The sequence below is a fragment of the Triplophysa rosa genome, linkage group LG20 (assembly GCF_024868665.1).
Source record: "Triplophysa rosa linkage group LG20, Trosa_1v2, whole genome shotgun sequence".
Classification (NCBI taxonomy): Eukaryota; Metazoa; Chordata; class Actinopteri; order Cypriniformes; family Nemacheilidae; genus Triplophysa; species Triplophysa rosa.
In genome coordinates this window covers 19,561,184-19,583,428 of record NC_079909.1, presented here as the reverse complement: position 1 = coordinate 19,583,428, position 22,245 = coordinate 19,561,184, and the positions used below count along the sequence as shown (strand labels likewise).

The 22,245-nt window shown below is 40.0% G+C and overlaps 1 protein-coding gene across 10 annotated transcripts in view; it reads right to left on the bottom strand.

Annotated features, from left to right (window-relative positions):
- cacna1da (calcium channel, voltage-dependent, L type, alpha 1D subunit, a) overlaps positions 1-22,245 on the bottom strand; it is a 72,350-nt gene that overhangs the window by 37,445 nt on the left and 12,660 nt on the right. For 7 of the 10 annotated variants that reach the window (XM_057362829.1, XM_057362830.1, XM_057362831.1 and 4 more), the window contains exons 4-11: positions 14,125-14,264; positions 11,873-12,036; positions 10,881-11,033; positions 10,550-10,746; positions 9,102-9,205; positions 5,408-5,574; positions 1,833-1,907; positions 24-108 (exon numbers count right to left, since the gene is read on the bottom strand). In XM_057362829.1, coding sequence (XP_057218812.1) covers positions 24-108; positions 1,833-1,907; positions 5,408-5,574; positions 9,102-9,205; positions 10,550-10,746; positions 10,881-11,033; positions 11,873-12,036; positions 14,125-14,264 — 1,085 coding nt within the window. The remainder of the gene's footprint in view (positions 1-23; positions 109-1,832; positions 1,908-5,407; positions 5,575-9,101; positions 9,206-10,549; positions 10,747-10,880; positions 11,034-11,872; positions 12,037-14,124; positions 14,265-22,245) is intronic. The other 3 variants (XM_057362838.1, XM_057362833.1, XM_057362837.1) reach the window with 1 other exon arrangement.

Below are 22,245 nucleotides of genomic sequence, written 5' to 3'. Positions count from 1 at the left end.
TTGTATGTAGTGTGCCATCTTACCATGTTGGGCCACAACACGTTGCCTTGTCATCTCCTTTTTCATTCTCTGTGTTCATGGACTCGGTCTCGCTCGCCGGCATACTCGCTATTGTCACAAACATGAGGTTTATCAAACACAGTCGAAATAAACTTTTACCTCACCGCATTAAAACTCCATTCACGCATCCTTAGCCAAAAACTCATTTTGTGGACCGAATTTGAGCATTAGACTTTTCTTTGCCTTTCGGAATACAAGAAAATTTGGTTGAAGACATTGTACAAGAAACTCAATCCAAAAGTAAAAAGCTCCTTTTTGTAAATGATATAAAAATTCATTCAGAAACAGATCAAAGAGAGAGAGAGAGAGAGAGAGAGAGAGAGAGAGAGAGAGTGTGCACGTGTGTGCGTGTGCATGTGTGTGTGTGTGTATGTGTGAGTGTATTAAAAAACAGTATGAAAAAATAAGTCCGTATGGAGGTAATTTCTAAGCCCTGGACCAATAATGATCCCATTAATCTTTCCTTTTGACATCTGTCAAACACCATGTTCTTCTGACAGCTTAGTTATGTGTTCTGAGAATAAACTTGCAAAGATCGAACTAAAAAAGTTAAAATTTTGATCACAGCCCTGTTACACTTAAACAAAAACGAGTGTCTGACTATAAAATGACGCCTCTGCTCGCCGCCACATTCGCTCAAATAAATTCTGACACATCCGAGTGTGATCAAACTTTATGGAAGCTGTTTTACAAACCGCTGATCACGTGCCCGGTGAACCAGGTTTGACCTCATTTTAAGTTACTTAAAGTCCCAGTGAACCGGAAGTTGCGATCGTTTATACTTTCGTACTCTGACACATTTCCGAGTGAAAAGGAATTTCAAAGGAGAAAATGAGTGGGCGTGCCTTGCGTTTTTCACTGCGAATTGATTGGATGTGTAAAAACAGCTGTTGCATTGATTTAGAAATGACGCTGGCAGCTGACTGACAGTTGAAGGGGAGGAGTTAACGGATGCTCCGGCCAAGCCGTCTAACATACGTCATTTAAGATGGATAGTCATTACAGGGCGGAAGTGCATTTTCAGACTTTATCTGCAGATTATGAGAGTACATGAATTTTAAAAAGAAATGACCCACATTGACAAGCTATTTACTATCAACGCTGCAATATTTCATGAAAAAATAAGAATTGTCATTTTTTATTTCACTGGGACTTTAAAGTGGGATCCTAAAAAAGAAGAAACGGCATTCTGGTTTTGGCTAGATCTGATCTCTGACTATGATTTCGAGACACTGGCGGTGAGAAGCTACATCAGTGCAGGAAGAAGGCGACGGAAAACAGAGTTCAAAAACACCAGCGTTGAGGAATAATGAAGAATGCGAAAGATAGTGTTGAAATACGCTTGCGAAACACAAAGCATGAAAAGGCATTGCATATACAGTTTACACAAACATCACAGCGTTCACATGAACATCACACTGACATACAGTATCATCAGATTAACTTAAACATTTAAAACTCTCACATGGGCTTTTTGCATTAATAAATGAGTAAAACAAATGCTTAAATTTACATTGTTGTAAGATTAAGTGTTAAACAGTGTGATTACTGACCACAGGTACTCCCATGGTACGCGTCATAATAATACTCAAATGAACATCAAATAAATTCCTAATATAGAAATCAATTAATCTGTGGTCATTACAAATGTTTTAAAGATGGCTCATCCCATTATTTGTCTGATGATCTAGCTGTAAAAATCATTAGGTCATCACGCACACGTTTGACTTTGAAGGTTCAGAGAGGGTGGGGTAAGGGTGGGGGGGATTTACCATGAGTGTCAGAGGACTGGCTGAAAAAGTTAAAGCCCTTCTTCTTCTTCTCCATGAGGCTGGCCAGCGTAACCCCTTCATTTCCCATGCAACCAAAGCCCATGCATGATTTACACAGCACAGTCGCAGCACGGTCACACGGTCACAGGGCGGAGCGAGCAGCAACATCGACACAGGTTTAAGCGCAGGAACAAAAACAACACCAACACAACCATTAACAACAACAAGAAACACCATCGACATCGAGGCCACTGGTAAGCTGGAACGGAGTAAAGGATGATGGGTACTTGTTAGTTACAGCGAGAGTGGGTGTCACTGCATCAGGGCTGTGAATTGAAGGAAAGCATTGAGCAAGGGTTCAAATGATCAGATGATGCCGTCGATTTTAGAGACACTGTAAAGCTAAACTATGATTTTTATCACTGCACGGCACGTTTAAGGGAGCGTCTACAAAAGAGCTTTTTCAAATAAAAACGAAAAACTTTGTATGCGTTTTGGGGGGCCTGAAAATGCTAACTTTTTCAAATTGCTAGTTTTTTCAAATGGTACCGTAAGCATATCAGTGTAAATTCGAAGCACAAAGGAGAATTTTTTGTTTTTAGTACATTCTTCCTGTGTAAATGCACCCTAAGGCCAATCCAAAATTTTATTTTTATAATAAAACGATATGATATTTTTCAAGATATATATAGTCCAAATGCATACTTAAAATATTCCTTTAATGTGATTTTATCATTTTGCGCTTTTAGCTTTGATCTAAGCATCACAGGTTAAGGGATAGTTCACCCAAAAATCAAAACACTGTCATCCTCATGTTAATTAACTGTATGTGAATCAGTTCTTTAACCAATTTTGACGATATTCTTTAAAACATCTTTTGTGTTTTATAGAAGATAGAAAGGCATACAGGTTTGGAATGACACGAGGGTGAGCAAATGATGACAGAATTTTACTTGGGTGAACTATCCCTTTGAATGACATTTCAACCACATTATACAGGCCTGACAACAGACTTAGAAATGTAGAAAAAGAAAAAACAGAGCACAACAACTGAATGTAATGTAGAATACCACTGACAAACAAAATGTAGTGTAAAAAAATGAATTTCTCTGAACGAGTATAACTTCTTCTGAACAATTTCTGCAATTATGCCAAGCCTTTCCAGACATCTGAGTTCTGTATCAATCAATTCTTGTATATATAAAGAGCCCTTTCAGAATCCAGAGTGCTACAGCCGCGCCTTCACAGAAATAAGCTGTGAGGTCAGAGAGGCGTTCGCTGTGGTTTCGGTGACAGCGGAGGGTGAAATGTGCCCTACTGTAGCAGCAGCTTGAACCGCTCACAATCATGTGTGCTGCTTATATAAAAGGGATTAGGATTAGTCCTTATTTTGCTCAGTTTCTCCACTTCATGCCCTTCCCAGCAAACTCGCCTCGTCCGTGGGATACCGGCCACACAGCGTCACTTACGGTTGACTCATTTAAAGACACAGTACACCCAATACAAATTCTGACATTATTCACACTCATGTGGTACAAAACCTGTACGTCTCGATTCTGTGGAACACAAAAGAAGATAATTTGAGAAATGTCTCAGTGGTTTTGTGTTCATACAAAGGAAGTTAATGGGGTTCAATATTGTTTGGTTACTGACGTTCTTCAAAATATCTTCTTTTGTGTTCTGCAGAAGAAAAAAGGCGTACAGATATGGAATGAGTAAATGATGACAGCATTTTTGGATGAAGTATTTTGTTGTAACTTTTGTTGAAAACAAAGAGGAAAGTTAAAAAAACGGGTCTTTCCAGATCAGTGATATACTGGTTTTGACATAAACTTGCACTTATATTTTAAATAAATATAAATAAATATTTAAAAAATAATAACCTGACAGTAAGAGCTCATTAAAGGAGAAGTTCACTTTAGAATTAAAATGTTATGCTTATTTACTCACTCTCATGTCATCCAAGACGTCCGTGTCTTTATTTCTTCTGTAGAAACTAATCCAAGGTTGTTGAGGAAAACATTTCTGGATCTTCCTCCATATAATGGATTTAATGGGGGGAAACCTGATTTAAGGTTAATGTTTCTTCGCAGCTTTAAATGGCTGAACGCGACACCAGCCGTTGAATTAGGGTGTTTTCTTCCAGGGAAACGATTAATCATTTTCTAAGAAAAATTCTACTTTTTAACCACAAATACACGGCTTGCACCAAACCGTGTCGCGCGTTCACGACTTCCCGCAGTACGTCATCGCGTTGGAAAGGTCACGCGTCTGAGGTAAGCAGATGTACCGACCCATTGTTTACAGTGCTGAGAAGGAAGACTGTTCAGTTGTTGCTGGATGTTATGCGAAACATAATATGCTTTTGAGCCAGATTATTGTTTAAAATGGTCCGTTCATGTGCTTATCCGGAAAGTATAAATGTCAGACGCATGACCTTTCCAACGCGATGACGTATTGCGGGAAGTCGTGAAGGCGCAACACGGTTTGGTGCAAGCAGTGAATTTGTGGTTAAAAAGTAGAATTTTTCTTAGAAAATGATTAATCGTTTCCCTAGAAGAAAACACCCTAATGCCATTTAAAGCTGCGAAGAAACGTTAACCTTAAATCAGGTTTCCCCCCATTAAATCCATTATATGGAGGAAGATCCAGAAATGTTTTCCTCAACAACCTTGGATTAGTTTCTACAGAAGAAATAAAGACACGGACGTCTTGGATGACATGAGAGCGAGTAAATAAGCATAACATTTTAATTCTAAAGTGAACGATTCCTTTCATACATAAACTTGGGCAGAACTCTGAAGAGAAACAAATTTGATGAGAAACGATTGAGAACAAATTGTGTTTTATCATATGTGATTTGACTGGGAACTTGATGGCAAAACGCTAAAACGCAAGAAGTTTAACTTTACAAATCTCAACTTAACCCCACTTTATCTCATACAGCATTTCTCCAGTATGTGAAACAACAGAGGCATGTACTAGATCTCATTTGTGAGTTTTGCTTTCTCATAGTGGGGACTGTTGATGTAGTATTAGGGGGTCTGTAGAAAACATTTAGAATATTGTTCAACAGTAAATGCCCCAAGGAAGGGCATCAAACTCAATCACCGTAGTGCACATTCTGACCTAAGGGCTGTTTGACTTTGATTGACATTTGTGCACATCAGCGGTAGAGACAGCACTTGTGGATTTAGTGCCTCTTCAAGTATTTCATCATAAATACACCCGAGGCAGCTGTTTTGGGCTTGCTGACGTCTGTTCAGCTCCGTGCGGCAGTTTGATGGGCATGACGGGCCAATTAAAGCCTGCCGTGGCTGCTAGAAAACGTGGCCAGTCTTTCCTCGTAATGTCATCCATGGCTTTTAAACCTTGTACTTAGAAAATGAAATGACGGTATGAAAGTAGAACACTATCTGTCTGCTCAGAACTAGGTTTCGACAAAAGTGTAAATCTCACTAGAAATGACTCTACAAGTTTGCTTGAAAATGGACAAAATGGTTCATGCACATGACTTTACGTGAAGCACATGTCAGATTGAGTATGTTTTTATGTAAAAGCCCTGGAGTACTCACGATTGCGTTTACTCTCTTCCTCGTCCTCCTCATTCTCAGGGTCGATGTCTTCGGCCTGCGTGATCCAGTCCAGGTATCCCTTCAGATCCTCTTCCAGCTGTTGTTTCTCACGAAGCTTCTGGAAATCTCCACGCGCTTTTGCTTTCTCTCGCTCTTTAGAGAACTCTCTGGGTTCAGGAACACAGTTTTACATCAGTATATCAAAAAACAGTAGGCAACTCACAGCAAAATATCAATTGTTTCAAATAACCAACGCGAAACTGTCTGTGAAAGTCTATTTGCATTGTTTATTTTGAGATTAGGAACTAACTAATAATTTCACTATGGTTTCAATCTTTGACATGGTCAACATTAAAAACATCAAGGTTCTATTTTCACAGAATGTTCTTTACATTAAGTAGGATGATTTTATGTAGAAAATCACAAAAAAGATGGGATTTCACAGGCAGGGTCACGTGTTTCACAAAAAGAAGTTGAATTTTGACAGGTTTTGGAGACTTTATGGCTCTCGAAAATACACAGAGCTGGGTAGATTACTTATGATTTGTAATCAGTTACTGATGACAAAATTTGTAGTTAGAAACGTAATCCCTTAGATAACACATTTTTGTAATGTAATCTGACTACTTTTGGATTACATTTAGATTACTTTTGATTTAAATCTTATTTGATGTTACACATATTGAAGCAGGATCATTTTGAACTATTTTGACAGCGTAAAATGAGTGTGACATCAGTGTTTCCCCTACTGAATGAAGCGCACCAAAACGCGCTTCATTTGAGCCCTTTCCGCTCCGTGAGCGCTGCTTCTCCAGCCAAAGACGCGTCGCATATAAAGACCGGCAGACACCAAGAGCAGGTCAATAAATGGACACTTTTACTGTAACGCTTACGTAAACAAAAATGTTTTTAGCTGTCAGTCAGTTTACTGTTTGTGACAGATTATAAACCATAACGTCTTGTATCTACATTTAGCATTAATGATATTAAAAGGATTAAAAATCTGCACGTTAAGAGCATTCCATAATGAATCATGTTTTAATCAGAAAGATTATTTAGAATCAGTAGTTTGAATGGCATGGAAAGGCTACTTGTTAGCAACTTTGTAAGTACTTCTCATGATAAATTCATTTCAGTCGTTACATTTGGACTACTAGGACTTCGCTTCAGCACCAGAGCCTACAAAACATCTGATCAGTTACCAGGCCTTACTGTGGCTATCAGAATATAAAATAAATGGCCTGATAAAACATTAGATTGATTGATTTTATATTATTTATTAAAAAAAGCATCGTCCGGACCTCCGCCGCAAATAAATAAAGTAAACCTAGGGGAAACACTGGACATGATCGTGCTTGCGCTTCCCTATAAGAAGTTTGGCAGCGGCTTTCTGTACTAGCTGAAGACGTGAGATAGAGGACTGAGAGACACCGGCATAAAGTGAGTTGCAATAACCTGTTTTGCATTTTGCGATTTCAGTTGAATAAAAAGTTATTTTTTCACATGAAGAGTTTGGTTCCAAAGTGAGATAACTCCGTTTTTAAGATTTTTCAAAAATCATGTTTTTTTATTGTGCATTCCAATTAATATCAATCAAACTGCAGTTGGTTTGTTTTGATTTAAGCAATAATAACAAAAAAATACAACTAACTAACACAATAAAACACAATAAAAACCTGTTGACATAATAAAAAACATGATTTTTGAACATTTTTAAAAACTGAGTTATCTTATTTTGGAACCAAACTCTTCATATATTTCATCATTGAGGATTACACAAAAATAGTGTAAAAATCTTGTCTTGTTCTCATGAACCCAATCTTCTCAAAGTCTCGTCTCATCTCGCGGGATAAGTGTCTCGTCGCAAACCCCTCCCCTCTCTGCCGGAAAGAGCTCGAAGAATCACAAATTTAGAAAAGAAATAGAAATAAAAAATGTAGGGAAAATCACTGAACTGTAACCAATTTACTGCCATTCTGTGAATAATCTGTAATCACGTAATCCATAAAAAAGTAACTGTAGTCTGACTACGAGTATTTTAAAATGTAGTTTACTTGAATTACAAGTACTTGATTTTTAGAATCTGATTACATAATCCAGTTTACATGTTACTATCCGTTACTACCCAGCTCTGTCCATCCAGTAACAGTAATAGTGATGCTTGCTTATAATACACTTATAAACAACATCGAAAAATACCCAGGTTGAAATGCTTCAGTATTCTATCAGCAGGGCGCACAACAGCTCGGGGTGGATGCAACATTTTACTCGCACGTCTAAAAGGTCACAGAATGTCTAAATCCTCTTTAATAAAACGGCATCATATTAATTTACTGATATTAAAATGATTTATTTTCTTACAGGCCTCTTTATATCCTTTGTGCCACGTTTTTTATTAACGCCAATGGAAAAACAATTCAGGCAGCAGACGTGACAGCAAACACCATAGAAGCGACTTCAGTCATGGACGAAAGGTTGCAGACATCTCTACTGTTGCGGTTTGTACAATGCTGAGAAGTGACTTTTATTTCAACTATAAAAACCATTCAATACAACTGCAGACAGAAGGGTTTTATTGAAGGTGCGGTAAGCGATTTTTCTGGAAAGCATATGCTGACTTCCTGACAGATATCGCCACACTAGTTGTCCTGAGACATGTCTTTGTTGTGACAGCACTAAGCTAAAAAACAACAGAAAAGTCTCTGCTTGTCGATTATTTGATGTGTCAGAATGTGCTTACACGTGTTTGGAGGCGGGGTTTTAGAGGAAGGGCGTGTGTTTAACGGAATGGGGGTCAAATTTGGTGGGCAAATTATTACATTTTAATAAAAGATCACTACGAATTTTTTTAATAATATGCATCACTGGCAACGTAAACAAATGGCACAATATGATGTAAAGAAAAATATTACCAGGCATCAGCATATTTAAACAAAAATATTCGGGCTGTACAACGATTAGTGTCTACCAAGTGTATGCAGAATAAAAGTTTTTGTTTACATAATATTTGTGTGTACTGTGTAAAATAATGATATATATATATATATAAATAGGCAAACACATGCATGTATAATTTTAAGAATATTTTATATATAATATAATATAATTATGTATATACACATGTATAAATATTTCTTAAATCTATACATGCATGTCCTTATTAGTCACAACTAATAGCTGTACAGCCCTAAATAATATACAAATATATATTTTAAATTGATGTACTTTTGCACAAATTTTGTTGAATATTGCAAATTTTCAATGTCTGCCATTTTTTGCTATGACTGTATGTAGATAGATACACTTCCATAATCACGTCTGTCATCAAACTCCATGCAGATCTACAGAAAAAAGCTGTCCTAAAAACAGAAGTTAAAAGAAGCACACGTCATCACACCACAGCACACATCGTTTGCGGATGTCTTACCCGCTGAGCACACCCAGCACAAGGTTCAACACAAAAAACGAGCCCAAAATGATCAGACTAACAAAGTAGATCCACGGGGTCTCCCATCCGATGGCGTCATTCACCTATACAAGGGCCCAAATGGGACAGTTAACCCCGAGGGAGAGACTAAAATGAAGCCGAGAGAAACCCCAGTAATGGAGCTACAGAGTTTGCTCCGGGGAGAAAGACGGGAAGGTGAAGACAGAGATCAGCGTCTACGGTGAAGAGAAAAGAGGAGCTGCTCACCCGCTCAAAACACCCAGAACCAGGTTCAGGACGAAGAAAGAACCGAAGATGACCAAACTCACAAAGTACACCCACGGCAGCTCCAGACCCATTGCATCATTCATCTGAGAGACAAGAGGAGGAAAGAGGAGTAAAAGGAAGATGGAGAGAAAATAAGAATGAAAGTGTATGAAAGAGAAACGGTTCAAAACAAGACTAGCGAAGATCTGCTCAAATTGAGCTGATAGGATTAAGAAAAACACAAGATGTAAGTGTATCTTGATTTTAAATTATGCATTGTGTCAAAACAGAAAATAAAGGACAGTTTAATGTGTTCAACACAAACTAAAGACACATTTCTGTGAAATAATCCAAATAAAATACAATGTTTAACAAAAATGAAACCTCTCTTGGCATTTACGGTGGTATATGTTAACTCATGTAATGATCAATGCCTAGTCAAATTTTCAGTGGAAATTCTGGAAAGGTTCAAAGCAATTGCATCTCCAGTTGTATAATCTAAAGGTTTTCTATTCTAGCTCTTAAAAGGATAGTCCACCCAAAAATAATATTTCTGACATCACTCAAAACCGGTATTCTTCAGTGGAACACAAAAGTAGAAATTTTGAGAAATGTCTCAAAAGTGGTTTCGTGTCCATACAATCGTAGTCAGTGGGAGTCAATGTTTTTCGGTTACCGACGTTCTTCGTGTTTGGCGTGACATGAGGGTGAGTAATTACGAAAGAATTTCCCTGTTTGCATGAACCAAAGAACAGGTCCTACTAAAAACATTACAAATGCCCACTGGGAAGCATTTTGGTGTAAAAATGTTTCCGTGTTGCATTCCCTTGTGAGACTGGTTTCTACATTTGGAAAAACCCAGTCCAGTTGCTTTGAAGCAGACAATCCTTGCTTCAATCCAACCTAACTGAAGTTACTGGGAGTGAACACGGTGCTGTGGTGAACCGGAGCAAATATATTCCAGAGGATGATGTGAGAGGTGGGCGGATCTCAACAGAGCACAGTGGTCAGTCACAGACCCTTCAATTCCTGCTTCAGCGTGTGGGATGTTACTTACAGCATCTCACACTCTAGAAAGCACTCGTGTCTACAAACACACAATTCTCTTCAACAGAAATACAATTAGGATTTAAAGGCGGGGTGTCCGATTTACGAATTACGCTTGTTTAGACAAAGTCGGGCCGAGTACCAAAACAACCTTGTAGCCAATCAGCAGTAAGGTGCACAGGACGGACATTAGCTGAGCCGAGCGCTGACGAAAGCGAAAGATGGGGGTAGGGGTGTGTCTGTTTTGGTGATTTGAACATCAACAACGACTAAGAGAAATTGGACACCCCGCCTTTAACTCATTAACATTCCTTATATTCCGACTCAAACCGAGCCAAAGGATGTCTATGCTAGCTAGAAGTGTAGCTGGGACAGGCGAAGGTTAGGATGCTCATACTGACCCAGTAGAGAACGTCCGTCCAGCCCTCCATGGTTATGCACTGGAATACAGTCAACATGGCAAACATGAAGTTGTCGAAGTTCGTGATGCCCCCGTTGGGACCGTTCCAACCCTCTTTGCACACCGTGCCGTTGATGGGGCAAGTGCGACCGTGACCGTTAACAGCGCACGGCGCGGGTTCGTCCTCCGCAATTAAATCTGCAGAGCAAGATCATTTTTTGGGGGGGGGGTTTTCCAATACACCCAACAATACATTACATATTCATCATTTTCAAAGAGCTTTATAATACATGTATGTCGATTCAAACCATGTAACGCACGCAGCCACATACCTGACCCTTTAAAAAAACACGTAGCGTGCATCTTTCCTATGAAAAGCTCCAAACCGATGATGGCGTAGATGATGATGACGAACAGAACCAGCAGGGCGATGTGGAGGAGAGGAACCATGGCTTTTATGATGGAGTTCAACACCACCTGCAAACCTACAGATATGCGCAAGCATGAATGATTGTGACGCTCGCTTAACTGTAGTATGTACCTTTACGTTAAACGTTGACATTTATTTTCTGTGCGGAACACACGCGCATACACAGACAGACACAAGGTCTTTGGGGCGTTGAGTTTAACAGCTCGTTCTGAGTGAATGCTCCTGGGGGGCTGCAGTAAGGAACGCTGTTTTTCTCTTGCCATATGGTCACATCATGAAGCATCTCCCCCCCCAACATCCAGCCCCCGGTGGGGTCCCGGTGCTCAGCAGGGGTCACTGTCACAGCCCATCAATAATGTATTTTATATACAGTGGTATACTATATCACTGTAGACCGTTTCATCGGATGCGCGCGCGCCTGACCCCCAGTTAACTTCCGGTTTGTGTTTGGCTATTGTCTAATAATATACAGTAACTATTTATATTTTATTTAATTTATGTTCATATTAATTTGTATTTTTATTTTCCTGTATAATAATCATATTAAATAAATGATTTGTTGAATTTTGTTGTATGTTCATTTTATTAAATAAACAATTTGTTGAATGGGTCCTGTAGTTCGGTCGCTTTTAAACAAACCGTATGGAACGCTGACATCTAGCGGTTGAGTTTGGTATCACAGTCTAAATTCAAAATATTGGAGAAACACAAGTAATGCTTCTTCTCGGTTTCTTTTGATTGTTATCAGAAATAATCTACAGGCGCTCTATTGGTTGTGAATGGAAGTTAAGCTGGGGTCACAAAAGTGCGCATGCGCAGTAACGTTTGTTTATGTTGTTAAGATGAAACCGTCTATAGGAAATCCCACAAAGGTGGAGGTCTTCTTAAACTCACTGGGCACTCCTGACACCAGGCGAAGCGGTCGCAGCACTCGAAAGGCTCGGAGGGCTTTGACATCGAATCCTCCAGATTTTCCACCGTGGCCGTGCGCAGCCGGGGGAGCTGCGATGTCCTTCTCCCCATCTTTGGTCAAAACTTCCAAAACAACACTAAACAACCTGAAAAAAAATCGTACGAAAGAATGAAGAAATGTGTTGAAACCTGCAGAAAAAAGATGGTGTGATAGTAATGCGAAGATGTTGTGGGGAGTTGCCATGTGCATGAATGAAATGTTATATAAATATGATGACCTGAAATGACCAGGTACTGTATTATAGAAAGGACAAGGATATGATAACGAAATCACTAATCAGTCAAATAAGCAATAAATTCAATGCAGTGAGCAAAAATGGCCATAACGGTGAATACAGAGTTACATCAGTGATCTGTTAATATTCATGGCTAATCATTGACAACAGAAGGAACGCTGTGTGAGAACCAAAGATTAAGAACAACAGTCCCGTGAAGAGAGACGAGCAGATGAAGAGAGAGATAGAGAGCTGTTTCTGCGTGAAATGAACAGATCGAAACGTGACCCAGCTACTCAGTGGACTGTGCGTGTATCGGTGAGGCAGAATTATGGAGTCAAACAGAGAAGGACGCGGTGACGAGGAAATAGAGAGAAACAGTATGAGATGAATCGAGCTAGAATATGAACTCAAATAACAAGTGGATAGAACTTAAAATAATTGTTTTAAAAGTAGGGTGATCGATAGATGCAGACAGGACTCAATGCCGCATTGTTAGATCGAGTGCCACAACTCAACGTTTCAAGGTCCCAAATTCTTCAGGCTGTGTAAATGCAAAATGTGCGGTTTTATGTTGCTTCAGAGTTGGTTTCCGTGCTGCCTTTGCAGCCAAAAGATGTGATTCTGTCATCATTTACCCACCCTCATGTCTTTTCAAACCTGTATGACTTTCTTTCTTCTACAGAACACAAAAGAAGATATTTTGAAGAACCTTGGTAACCAAACAACACTGGCATCCATTGACCTCCGTTGTATGGACACAAAACCACAGAGACATTTCTCAAAATATCTTATTTTGTGTTCCACAGTCATACACAGGTTTTGAACAACATGCGAATAAATTAATGATGAGAGGATTTTTGTGTGAACTATCCCTTTAAGATGAAGAAATGGCCACTAGAGTCTCATTATCAGTATAGTAAAAGATGCCAGCTCTCATCACTGGTCCCTCTTTGATTCCATATCTATGGGTCACATGGGCGTACAACGAGTGTGTGTGTGCGTGTGCTGGTATTCATGGCCTAATGTCCCCACAAAGATAGTAATACCAATAAATGTTGACCTCGTGGGGACATTTTGTAGGTCTCCGTGAGGGAAAACAGCTTATAAATCATAGAAAATTATATTTATTAAAAATTAAAAAATGCAGAAAGGTTTGTATGATTATTAGGTTTAGGTGTTGGGGTAGGGGACAGAATATGGCCCAATCCCAATTATCCCTACACTTTCCCCTACCCCTCCGTTTGGCGCGTTCACGTGTTTCAATTCTCTTTTGGTTGGAGGGGTAAGGGCCAGATAGCCCTTCAAACGAAGATTTTTCAGGACCTCACTTCAAACGAAGGGCTAAGAGAAATTTCCAACATGGCTGCTCACTCGAGCAACCAGACCCAAAATTGTAAGTAATTTTTGCCATTAATAATTATTTTTATGACAATTTTTCATTTTATGTATGTTACATTCAATCTTGTGTTTGTATTTACGGTGACGTTCTTTTAACGTTTGCAAAAAAAATCGCTAAAGTTTGCTAGCGGACAGCACTGATCGCACGATATTAGAAAGTATCTTTTTATGTCATATACCCGGTGCACCGGCGCATGTCCTCTGACGTAACGTTAGGAGCTAGCAACGACGTATGATGACATATAACAGTGTAGAAGTGGTGTCCCATTTCTTAGCGGAAAATTTGTAACCCTTCCCCTTGCCACTTTGTTTCAAGGGGCAAGGGGAAGGGGCGAGGGGTAGAAAATAGAATTGGGATTGGGCCTATATCATAAGCCCGATATAAAATCAATGGAAGTCTATGGAATGTCCCCATAAACCATGGAAACCATGTGTGTGTGTGTGTGTGGCAGATGAGAGGCAGGTGAAGGGCCTCAGAGGAAATGATAGGATAAAAGAATAAAACAGAAATACAATAATAAAAATGAATCAATTGACTTGTTATCCGATCAAACGTACCCTATGACTACAATGACAAAATCCAGCATGTTCCATCCGTTTCGGACGTACGCGTTCTGGTGCATCACCAGGCCGTATGCTATGATCTTCAGGAAGGTTTCGATCGTAAAAATGACAAGGAAGGCATATTCGACTGTTTCCTGTGGGAGAGAGAGAAATTAATAGATTAGAAAAAGGATTGTGGGTGGATGTGGATAATGATTTTAATGGATTCAACGAAACATCCAAGCTCACTGTACGCTTCATTACATACACACACATATTCAGTAAACAGTCTTGGTTTGTGTGAACGACACTCTGAAATATTAGTAGAAATATCATGTAAAGGCACTGCATAGAGGTTACTCGTCTTCCTCAAATAAAAACATCAATGACATCAATGTCATCCAAGTGCAGAGGGAATTTAATAAAGAAGTTATTAATGTCAAATTGAATACATACTTTATATGAGCTGACCTCATTATTAAATAATGGCGTTCAACATGTTCAATATATATTCTTATCTCTCACATTGTGTAGGTTTATCTCATAAATTATGCATAAAATACATGAATTAACATACCACACAAAAATGTTGGTAAAAGTTCAGTGTAAGCACCCTTTGTCCAGAATTTATTAAGCAGCTTCTTGAGATCTTCGGCTGAGATGCTTGTTGAACTTCTTCATGCAGTTACCATCGATTCTAGGCTCTTATTGGCTTCGAAATCTTTTTTGATCAAAATGTTGTTTTGTAATGAGATAAATAAATTAATTGTGTTGACACATGTTTTCCTCCACAGTCTGTCACATCCTGTTTTAGTCGGTAATGCCTTGTTTCTCCATTCATTTGTTCCCATGGTAACCCATTATGCTCATCTGTCCCTTTATTTAGTTTCGTTATCGACCCCATATATTTGTATTCCTGTGTATCAGATCTCCTTTGTGTGTGATTGGTTTTACATGTTGTAATGATGTGTGTATCTTCCTTTTCAAGTGAATGTTATTTGGTTCGATTTAAGTTGTGTTAAATTCAGTTCAAGTGCTGCACTTAGATGCACACCCACACATCCTTCCTCAGCCTCAACTTATAAAACAGTAGTGTAGGATACTAATAAATGCTGTGCATTAAAGGTCCAGTGTGAAATTTTTTGGAGGATCAATTGCAACATAAAACTGTCTTCAGAGGTGTATAAAGACCTTACATAATGCAGCCTTAAGGTTTTTATGATCTTAGAATGAGCTATTTTTCTATCTACATACACCGTGGTCCCCTTACATGGAATTCGCCATGTTGTTTCTACAGTAGCCCTGAACAGACAAACTGCTTTTTTGTAAATACGTTATCTCCTTCGGCAAAGAAGCGAAAACATGATGACATCTTAGTCCTGTGTCAACCACTGTAGTGCTTCAAAAGTGAGGGGGGAGAGGTGGAGTGAGCCGTTGATCGCAATTCGCAACCTCGCCACTAGATGTCGCTACATTTCATACACTGGACCTTTAATACAAACTGACATCATTGCACACATTGGTTTTAGGTGTTTGTTTAGAACTAAACAAAGACAAAGATGTCATGGCTCTGCTTCCTTAGTCATGTTTTTCTTGGTCCTGTAGCAGAGCCATGACAAAGTCTTTGGTTTTGTGTGGAGAGAAACATATTATTGTCCGTTTGACAATAATATACGTTCTCTCCAGTGTCTTGTCATTGGCCCCATCACTCTTGTTTCCTCGTTATCTTTCCCTGAGTGTTTAATGTCTCACACCTGCCCCATGTCGTTATCCCTCGTTTGTGTTTCCTATAAATACCCTCTTGTTTCTTTGTCTTGTGCTCGTGCATTGTATGTGTTTGGTACCTGTACCGTGTGTTCCTGTACCGTGTGTTCCTGTACCGTGTGTTCCTGTACCGTGTGTTCCTGTACCGTGGTCGTGCTCTTGTCCGAGATCCTGTTCCTTGCCTGTTTGTTCCGTGAGTTTAGCAGGGGTGTCCAATGTCGGTCCTGGAGGGCCACTGTCCTGCAGAGTTTAGCTCCAACTTGGCTCAACACACCTGTTTGGAAGTTTCTAGTCTGCTTTGTGAGACCTTGATTAGCTGTTCAGGTGTGTTTGATTAGGGTTGAAGCTAAACTTTGCAGGACACCGGCCCTCCAGGACTGACTTTGGACACCCCTGGTTTAGTGTCTGTTAGTTTATTGTAGTCTTTCCAGTGTGGTCCTTAGTCTTTGTATTTTAGGTTAGTGAGTTTATGTGCCTGTTTTGTTCCTCCGTTTATTATCGTGTTTTGTTCCCCACTGTGGGTTTTTGTTTTGCGTGTTTTGTGTAAATAAATATTCTTATATTATAATATTGTTAACCCCTTACTGTCTGCCTGCATTTGGGTTCTTCCACTCTGCCAGATCGTGACAGAATGCACGAGCCAGAATTGAACCCAGCAGGCATAATGGAGGTAAGGCGATCCAGGCAGGCTCATCTCCTCTGTGGTCTGCGACAGGGCTACTCCGACGTCTTGGAGTTTGCCGACCGATTCTTTGAGACCGCAGGGGAGATGGTCCATGATGAGGTGGAGCAGATGTCCATGTTCAACGGCAGTCTGAACGAACCGCTGTCACGGTCAGAAATGAGGATGCTGAGACCACTGGGCTTCACGGACATGATCAGGTACGCCATGAATCGGCCGGAGCCCAGGGTCTCAGTCCAGCCCAGTCTTTCTTCCCCACTGCCAGTGATCCCGGAGGATCGTGCCATCCAGATCGGAGTCGTGGGCATCACCTCACCGTCTGCCTCACTCCCTGCAACCTCTCCCCCACCAGTCAGCCTACGAGGTAGGCGAGGAAGGAGGGAGTCCTGGGGAACCACCTCCGAGGAGTCCCAGCCGGAGCCAGCCGTGCCGTATACCTCCTTCCATCACCCGACCACCAGCCGGGTGGCTAGGCGCAAGAAGAAGAGGCAACGGCGGGCAGCGTGGTCTCCTACCCGGCCGATGCAGCCGGCATCCAGTCCGGTGCAGCCGGCATCCAGTCCGGTGCAGCCGGCATCCAGTCCGGTGATCCAGCCGGCATCCAGTCCGGTGCAGCCGGCATCCAGTCCGGTGCAGCCGGCATCCAGTCCGGTGCAGCCGGCATCCAGTCCGGTGCAACCGGAGTCCAGTCCGGTGCAACCGGCGTCCAGTCCGGTGCAACCGGCGTCCAGTCTTGTGTCCAGTCCTGTGTCTAGTCTTGTGTCCAGTCTTGTGTCGTCTTGTGTCTAGTCTTGTGTCCAGTCTTGTGATCCAGCCGGCGTCCAGTCCGGTGATCCAGCCGGCGTCCAGTCCGGTGATCCAGCCGGCGTCCAGTCCGGTGATCCAGCCGGCGTCCAGTCCGGTGATCCAGCCGGCGTCCAGTCCAGGCTTCCAGCGGCTTCAGCGCGTCAAGCCAGTTCCAGCCGTCCTGGAGGACTCCCAGGCCAAAGACTGTTCCCCGGGACTCTCCTAAGTCCCCAGGACTCAGCGCCCTCTGAGCACAGCCGGGGACTGGACTTTTCCCCCACCCTTTGAGCCGCCCTATGACTCTTGTTTTGCCCCCAACCCCCCTCCCATTGTTTGTTATTTTTTATGCCACCCCAGTCCTGTAGTCTTGTTGTCCTGTCTACCCCTTGTCATGTTCACCATGTTTGTCTGGTTTTTGTCTTTGTCTCAGTCTGCCTTGTCTTGTCCGTCTACCCCTTGGTGAGCACCTGGAGGTGCTCATTAAAGGGGGGGCTTCTGTCATGGCTCTGCTTCCTTAGTCATGTTTTTCTTGGTCCTGTAGCAGAGCCATGACAAAGTCTTTGGTTTTGTGTGGAGAGAAACATATTATTGTCCGTTTGACAATAATATACGTTCTCTCCAGTGTCTTGTCATTGGCCCCATCTCTCTTGTTTCCTCGTTATCTTTCCCTGAGTGTTTAATGTCTCACACCTGCCCCATGTCGTTATCCCTCGTTTGTGTTTCCTATAAATACCCTCTTGTTTCTTTGTCTTGTGCTCGTGCATTGTATGTGTTTGGTACCTGTACCGTGTGTTCCTGTACCGTGGTCGTGCTCTTGTCCGAGATCCTGTTCCTTGCCTGTTTGTTCCGTGAGTTTAGTGTCTGTTAGTTTATTGTAGTCTTTCCAGTGTGGTCCTTAGTCTTTGTATTTTAGGTTAGTGAGTTTATGTGCCTGTTTTGTTCCTCCGTTTATTATCGTGTTTTGTTCCCCACTGTGGGTTTTTGTTTTGCGTGTTTTGTGTAAATAAATATTCTTGTTAACCCCTTACTGTCTGCCTGCATTTTGTCCACTCTGCCAGATCGTGACAAAAGATGCATCATGAAAGCTTTACTTAAAAACCAAATTGGCACAATGCTAATTTGAAGTGTAAATATACAGTAACTTTAGTTTCATTTTTTGTTTCAGTTTGGTATTACTGTCTGGTATTTCTTTGACCATGACAATCCTATGACCTATACCTCTTTAAACAATACATTTTAAATCACAAATTGTTAAATCGGATAATTCACCAAGACTTTTTACCAAACTGTGCAGCCTTGCTTAAGAAAGTCTGAGCACAGTTTGAGACAAAACACAGAAAACACATTACTGTCTGTTTCCTACAAAAAAACAGCACAAGGCTTACATCTCTGTTTGACTCCAATGTTTTTACTTATGAGAAAAAACTAAGATATTAAAGAGATTTTCTACATTTCCTAGACCAGTATATCTCTATCCGAGGGCCTCAAAAAACTTCCAAGGGGTCCAAAGAAGAATTTAAAATATGACAAAACAAACAATAATAAGCTAAAACAACTAAAAACCAAAATATTTTACTAGAAAAAAGCAATTCTTTAAAGTCCCAGTGAAAGAAAAAACGACATCGCCTTTTTTTTCATTTTTTCATTCATTTGTTGTAAATAGTTGATCAATGTGGGTCATTCTCTTTATAAAATTTGTGTGCCCTCATAATCTCAGTTAAAATCTGAAAATGCACTTCCATCCTGTAATGACTATCCATCTCAAATGACGTATGTTAGACGGCTTGGGCGGAGCATCCGTTAACTCCTCCCCTTCAACTGTTAGTCTGCTGCCAGTTCCATTTCAAAATGCAACGGCTGTTTTTATACATTCAATCAAAACGCAGAGAAAGACGAAAGCCACGCCCACTATTTTTTCTCATTAGAAATTTCGGTTCACGGGGACTTTAAGTTCCACCCCTAACCCCGCCCCTAACACTAACATCAATGGCGCAAAAGCAAATAGTACTAAAATGCATCAAAATTAGCCACATTGTAAAAGAGTTAAGTTTTTGCCGTGAGATTGTATTGGATCAACAGCTCTAAACACACAGACATTTTGTGTAAGACACTTTACTTCTTCACTTTACTTTAAACTCCACACCAGTATGGTGTAACTACAACTCACAGCTTTTTCACCGAGCATTAAAGCGCATGCAGCTCAGTCATGGCTTATGTTTCCAGTGCATTGATAGTCTTAGACACAGCCATTTAACATGTCAAATACCATCTCTTTACACAAACACACACACTAACTCAAGCGTTCTTTTTTATGTGTGTGTTACAGCTGTGCAAAGGTTACACAATGAAAGCTGTTAGTGCATGTGCGTTTAAGTGTAAGAACATTGGGGAAGCTTTTATATGCTCCGGGTTTCTCTTTGCCAACTATTTACAGACAAATGAATGGAGCACTTAGCCCTGCGCAAGAGAGGAGCGTTTATTACTGCAGGAAAATAGTAACTCATGCGCATGATCCTGCTAGTAGATACAGAGTGAGTGAGCAAGCGAGAGAGAGAGAGAGAGAGAGATGAGTGACAGTAATGAAGAGAGGTCTGTGGAAAATAAGATATTTACAGGATGTCAGATAGCCAGTCACAAACACATAACAGAGCACTGTAAATACACTCGTCAAAAATAGCATTAAATGAAGCAAAATAGTAGGTTTTTGAGAAATCATAAATACTTTGAGTTTATTTAGCGAAACTAAAACCAAAACAAACTCATAGGAGCACTGAATTAAATATACTGTAGCATCAACAATTTCAAATTCCATTGTTTCTCACATCTCTCGTGAAATACACGATCAAATCTGAAGTGATGTGTGTACGCTTGAGGAAGTTTGGAATTTGCCCATTATCTAGAGGTGCGTTCCCTTTGGCCGTAAGTGGACTGCGGAGTGGACTTCACAGAGTGTTCCGCTATCTTAAGTGAGATTCCAATCCGAAGGGAGCGAACAGTGCGAACGGCGTAGGGAATCAGGGAACATCGATACGTCACTTTTTCGCCCCGCCATTTCGCCCCGCGTCACGAGTTAGAAAAGCAACGGACGAGATGCCTTTTGTACATTGTGAAAGTGCATTTAATTTTTGTTAATAATATTAAACATTGTGGTTTGCTTCACGTAAATATTAGCTATGTAACGATTCCCTCAGCTCACGATGCGATTCACGATTTTGATCTCACGGTGCGATTTAATCACAATTTTTTACAGAATGAGTTGAGGAAAACAACAACTGCACTTTTATTATTTCATTTATGATTTTTATAACGTCTCAACCGACTTGAATCGTCACATATTATAATCGATTTTCAACCGGCTCACGGTGAATCGTTACATCCCTAGTAAATATGTTATTTTACATTTGTAGCGTTGTTATTATGTAGGCTACACACTTGAGATGATGAATATATTTATTTGTACTTATATTTTATTGTGCAATTAAAGAGTACTTTTCATATGCATCAGGAATTTTTACGGCTGCACCACATAGGGAAAAAAGCGAGATGAGACCGACGCGACCATGGATTAAGTATTATTTACAATAATAAATAAGAGCATAAATAACAGTTAAGATTATATTGATTAGATACATAATGCGTGTTACATTTATGTATATTTCTTTTACATTTAAAAGTAAAGTTACATATTTATTTATATTATAATCTGCGCAAACGTGCCGTTGTGTCTGCATGTTTGAATTGAGCAATTTACAATATCATTTTCGCTAAATAAACTCAAAATATTAATGTTTTTCGCAGACACGCCTCATTTCACTACACAAGACATTTACTGACTCAATATAGTCATTTCGATTACTTTTATAACCTATACATGGACAACGTGATGGATGTTTTGATAAAAAAAAGTGGGTAACACTTTAGAATAATGGTCCGTTGTTAACAAGTAACTATGCAGAAAGTAATAGGCAGTACTACATGAAATATAGCTTATCTCTATGGATAGGCTATATATGTAGAATATATCCATTCATGTTTTGGTATTTGGCTTTTGGTATTTGTATTTATTCATGAATTAGTTTCCACAAACAACCTATTTTTTCACTTTATGTACGTTAATGTTGAGATTAGTAATTAATTGTTTTTTCTTTATTAATTGGTAATAGTTCGCAAGTAGTTGTCAATGATGGCATTTTTCTTTAGTAATTATCAAATACCAAATAAGGAACTACCTTTGTCCTAAATTAGCTATTACTTACTGCTTAGTTAATCTTGCTTCTATATTAGTTAATAGTATTAAGGTAAGTGTTAATGTAGTACTGCCCATTACTTTCTGCATAGTTACTTGTTAACAACGGACCATTATTCTAAAGTGTTACCAAAAAGTGTTCAGTGTTGAAGAAAGGAAGTCATACACATCTGGGATAGAATGAGGATGAGTAAATTATGACCTAATTATTTTAAAATTAAAAAGAAATTCCACATATTTACACATACTTTGTTATGCCAGACAGTCAGCAAATAAACCGCCAGGAGTAGCTGTGTAATATGACATAAATAGAAACAGGGTATCTGTCAACCAAATGCGTGACGTGACTAAACACATTCACTGTAAACGCGACATGCTCGGAAGTACAATCGTTCTGTGTACCGAATCTTGTTTTCATTATATATCTCACTTAAATGATGAGCTTTGCGAACGTAACTGCCACTAACTTGGTTTATTGTGTAAATAAGCAACGGCGAAGCAAATTTACATATCAAATAGACAAATGAGAGCGAGAGAGGTTCATTAAGCAATATGTGCGGATAAAGACAAACTAATACATAATTCCCAGTCCATTAGCCCCCCAATTGCGAGAGAGAGAGAGAGAGAGAGAGAGAGAGAGAGAGAGAGAGAGAGAGAG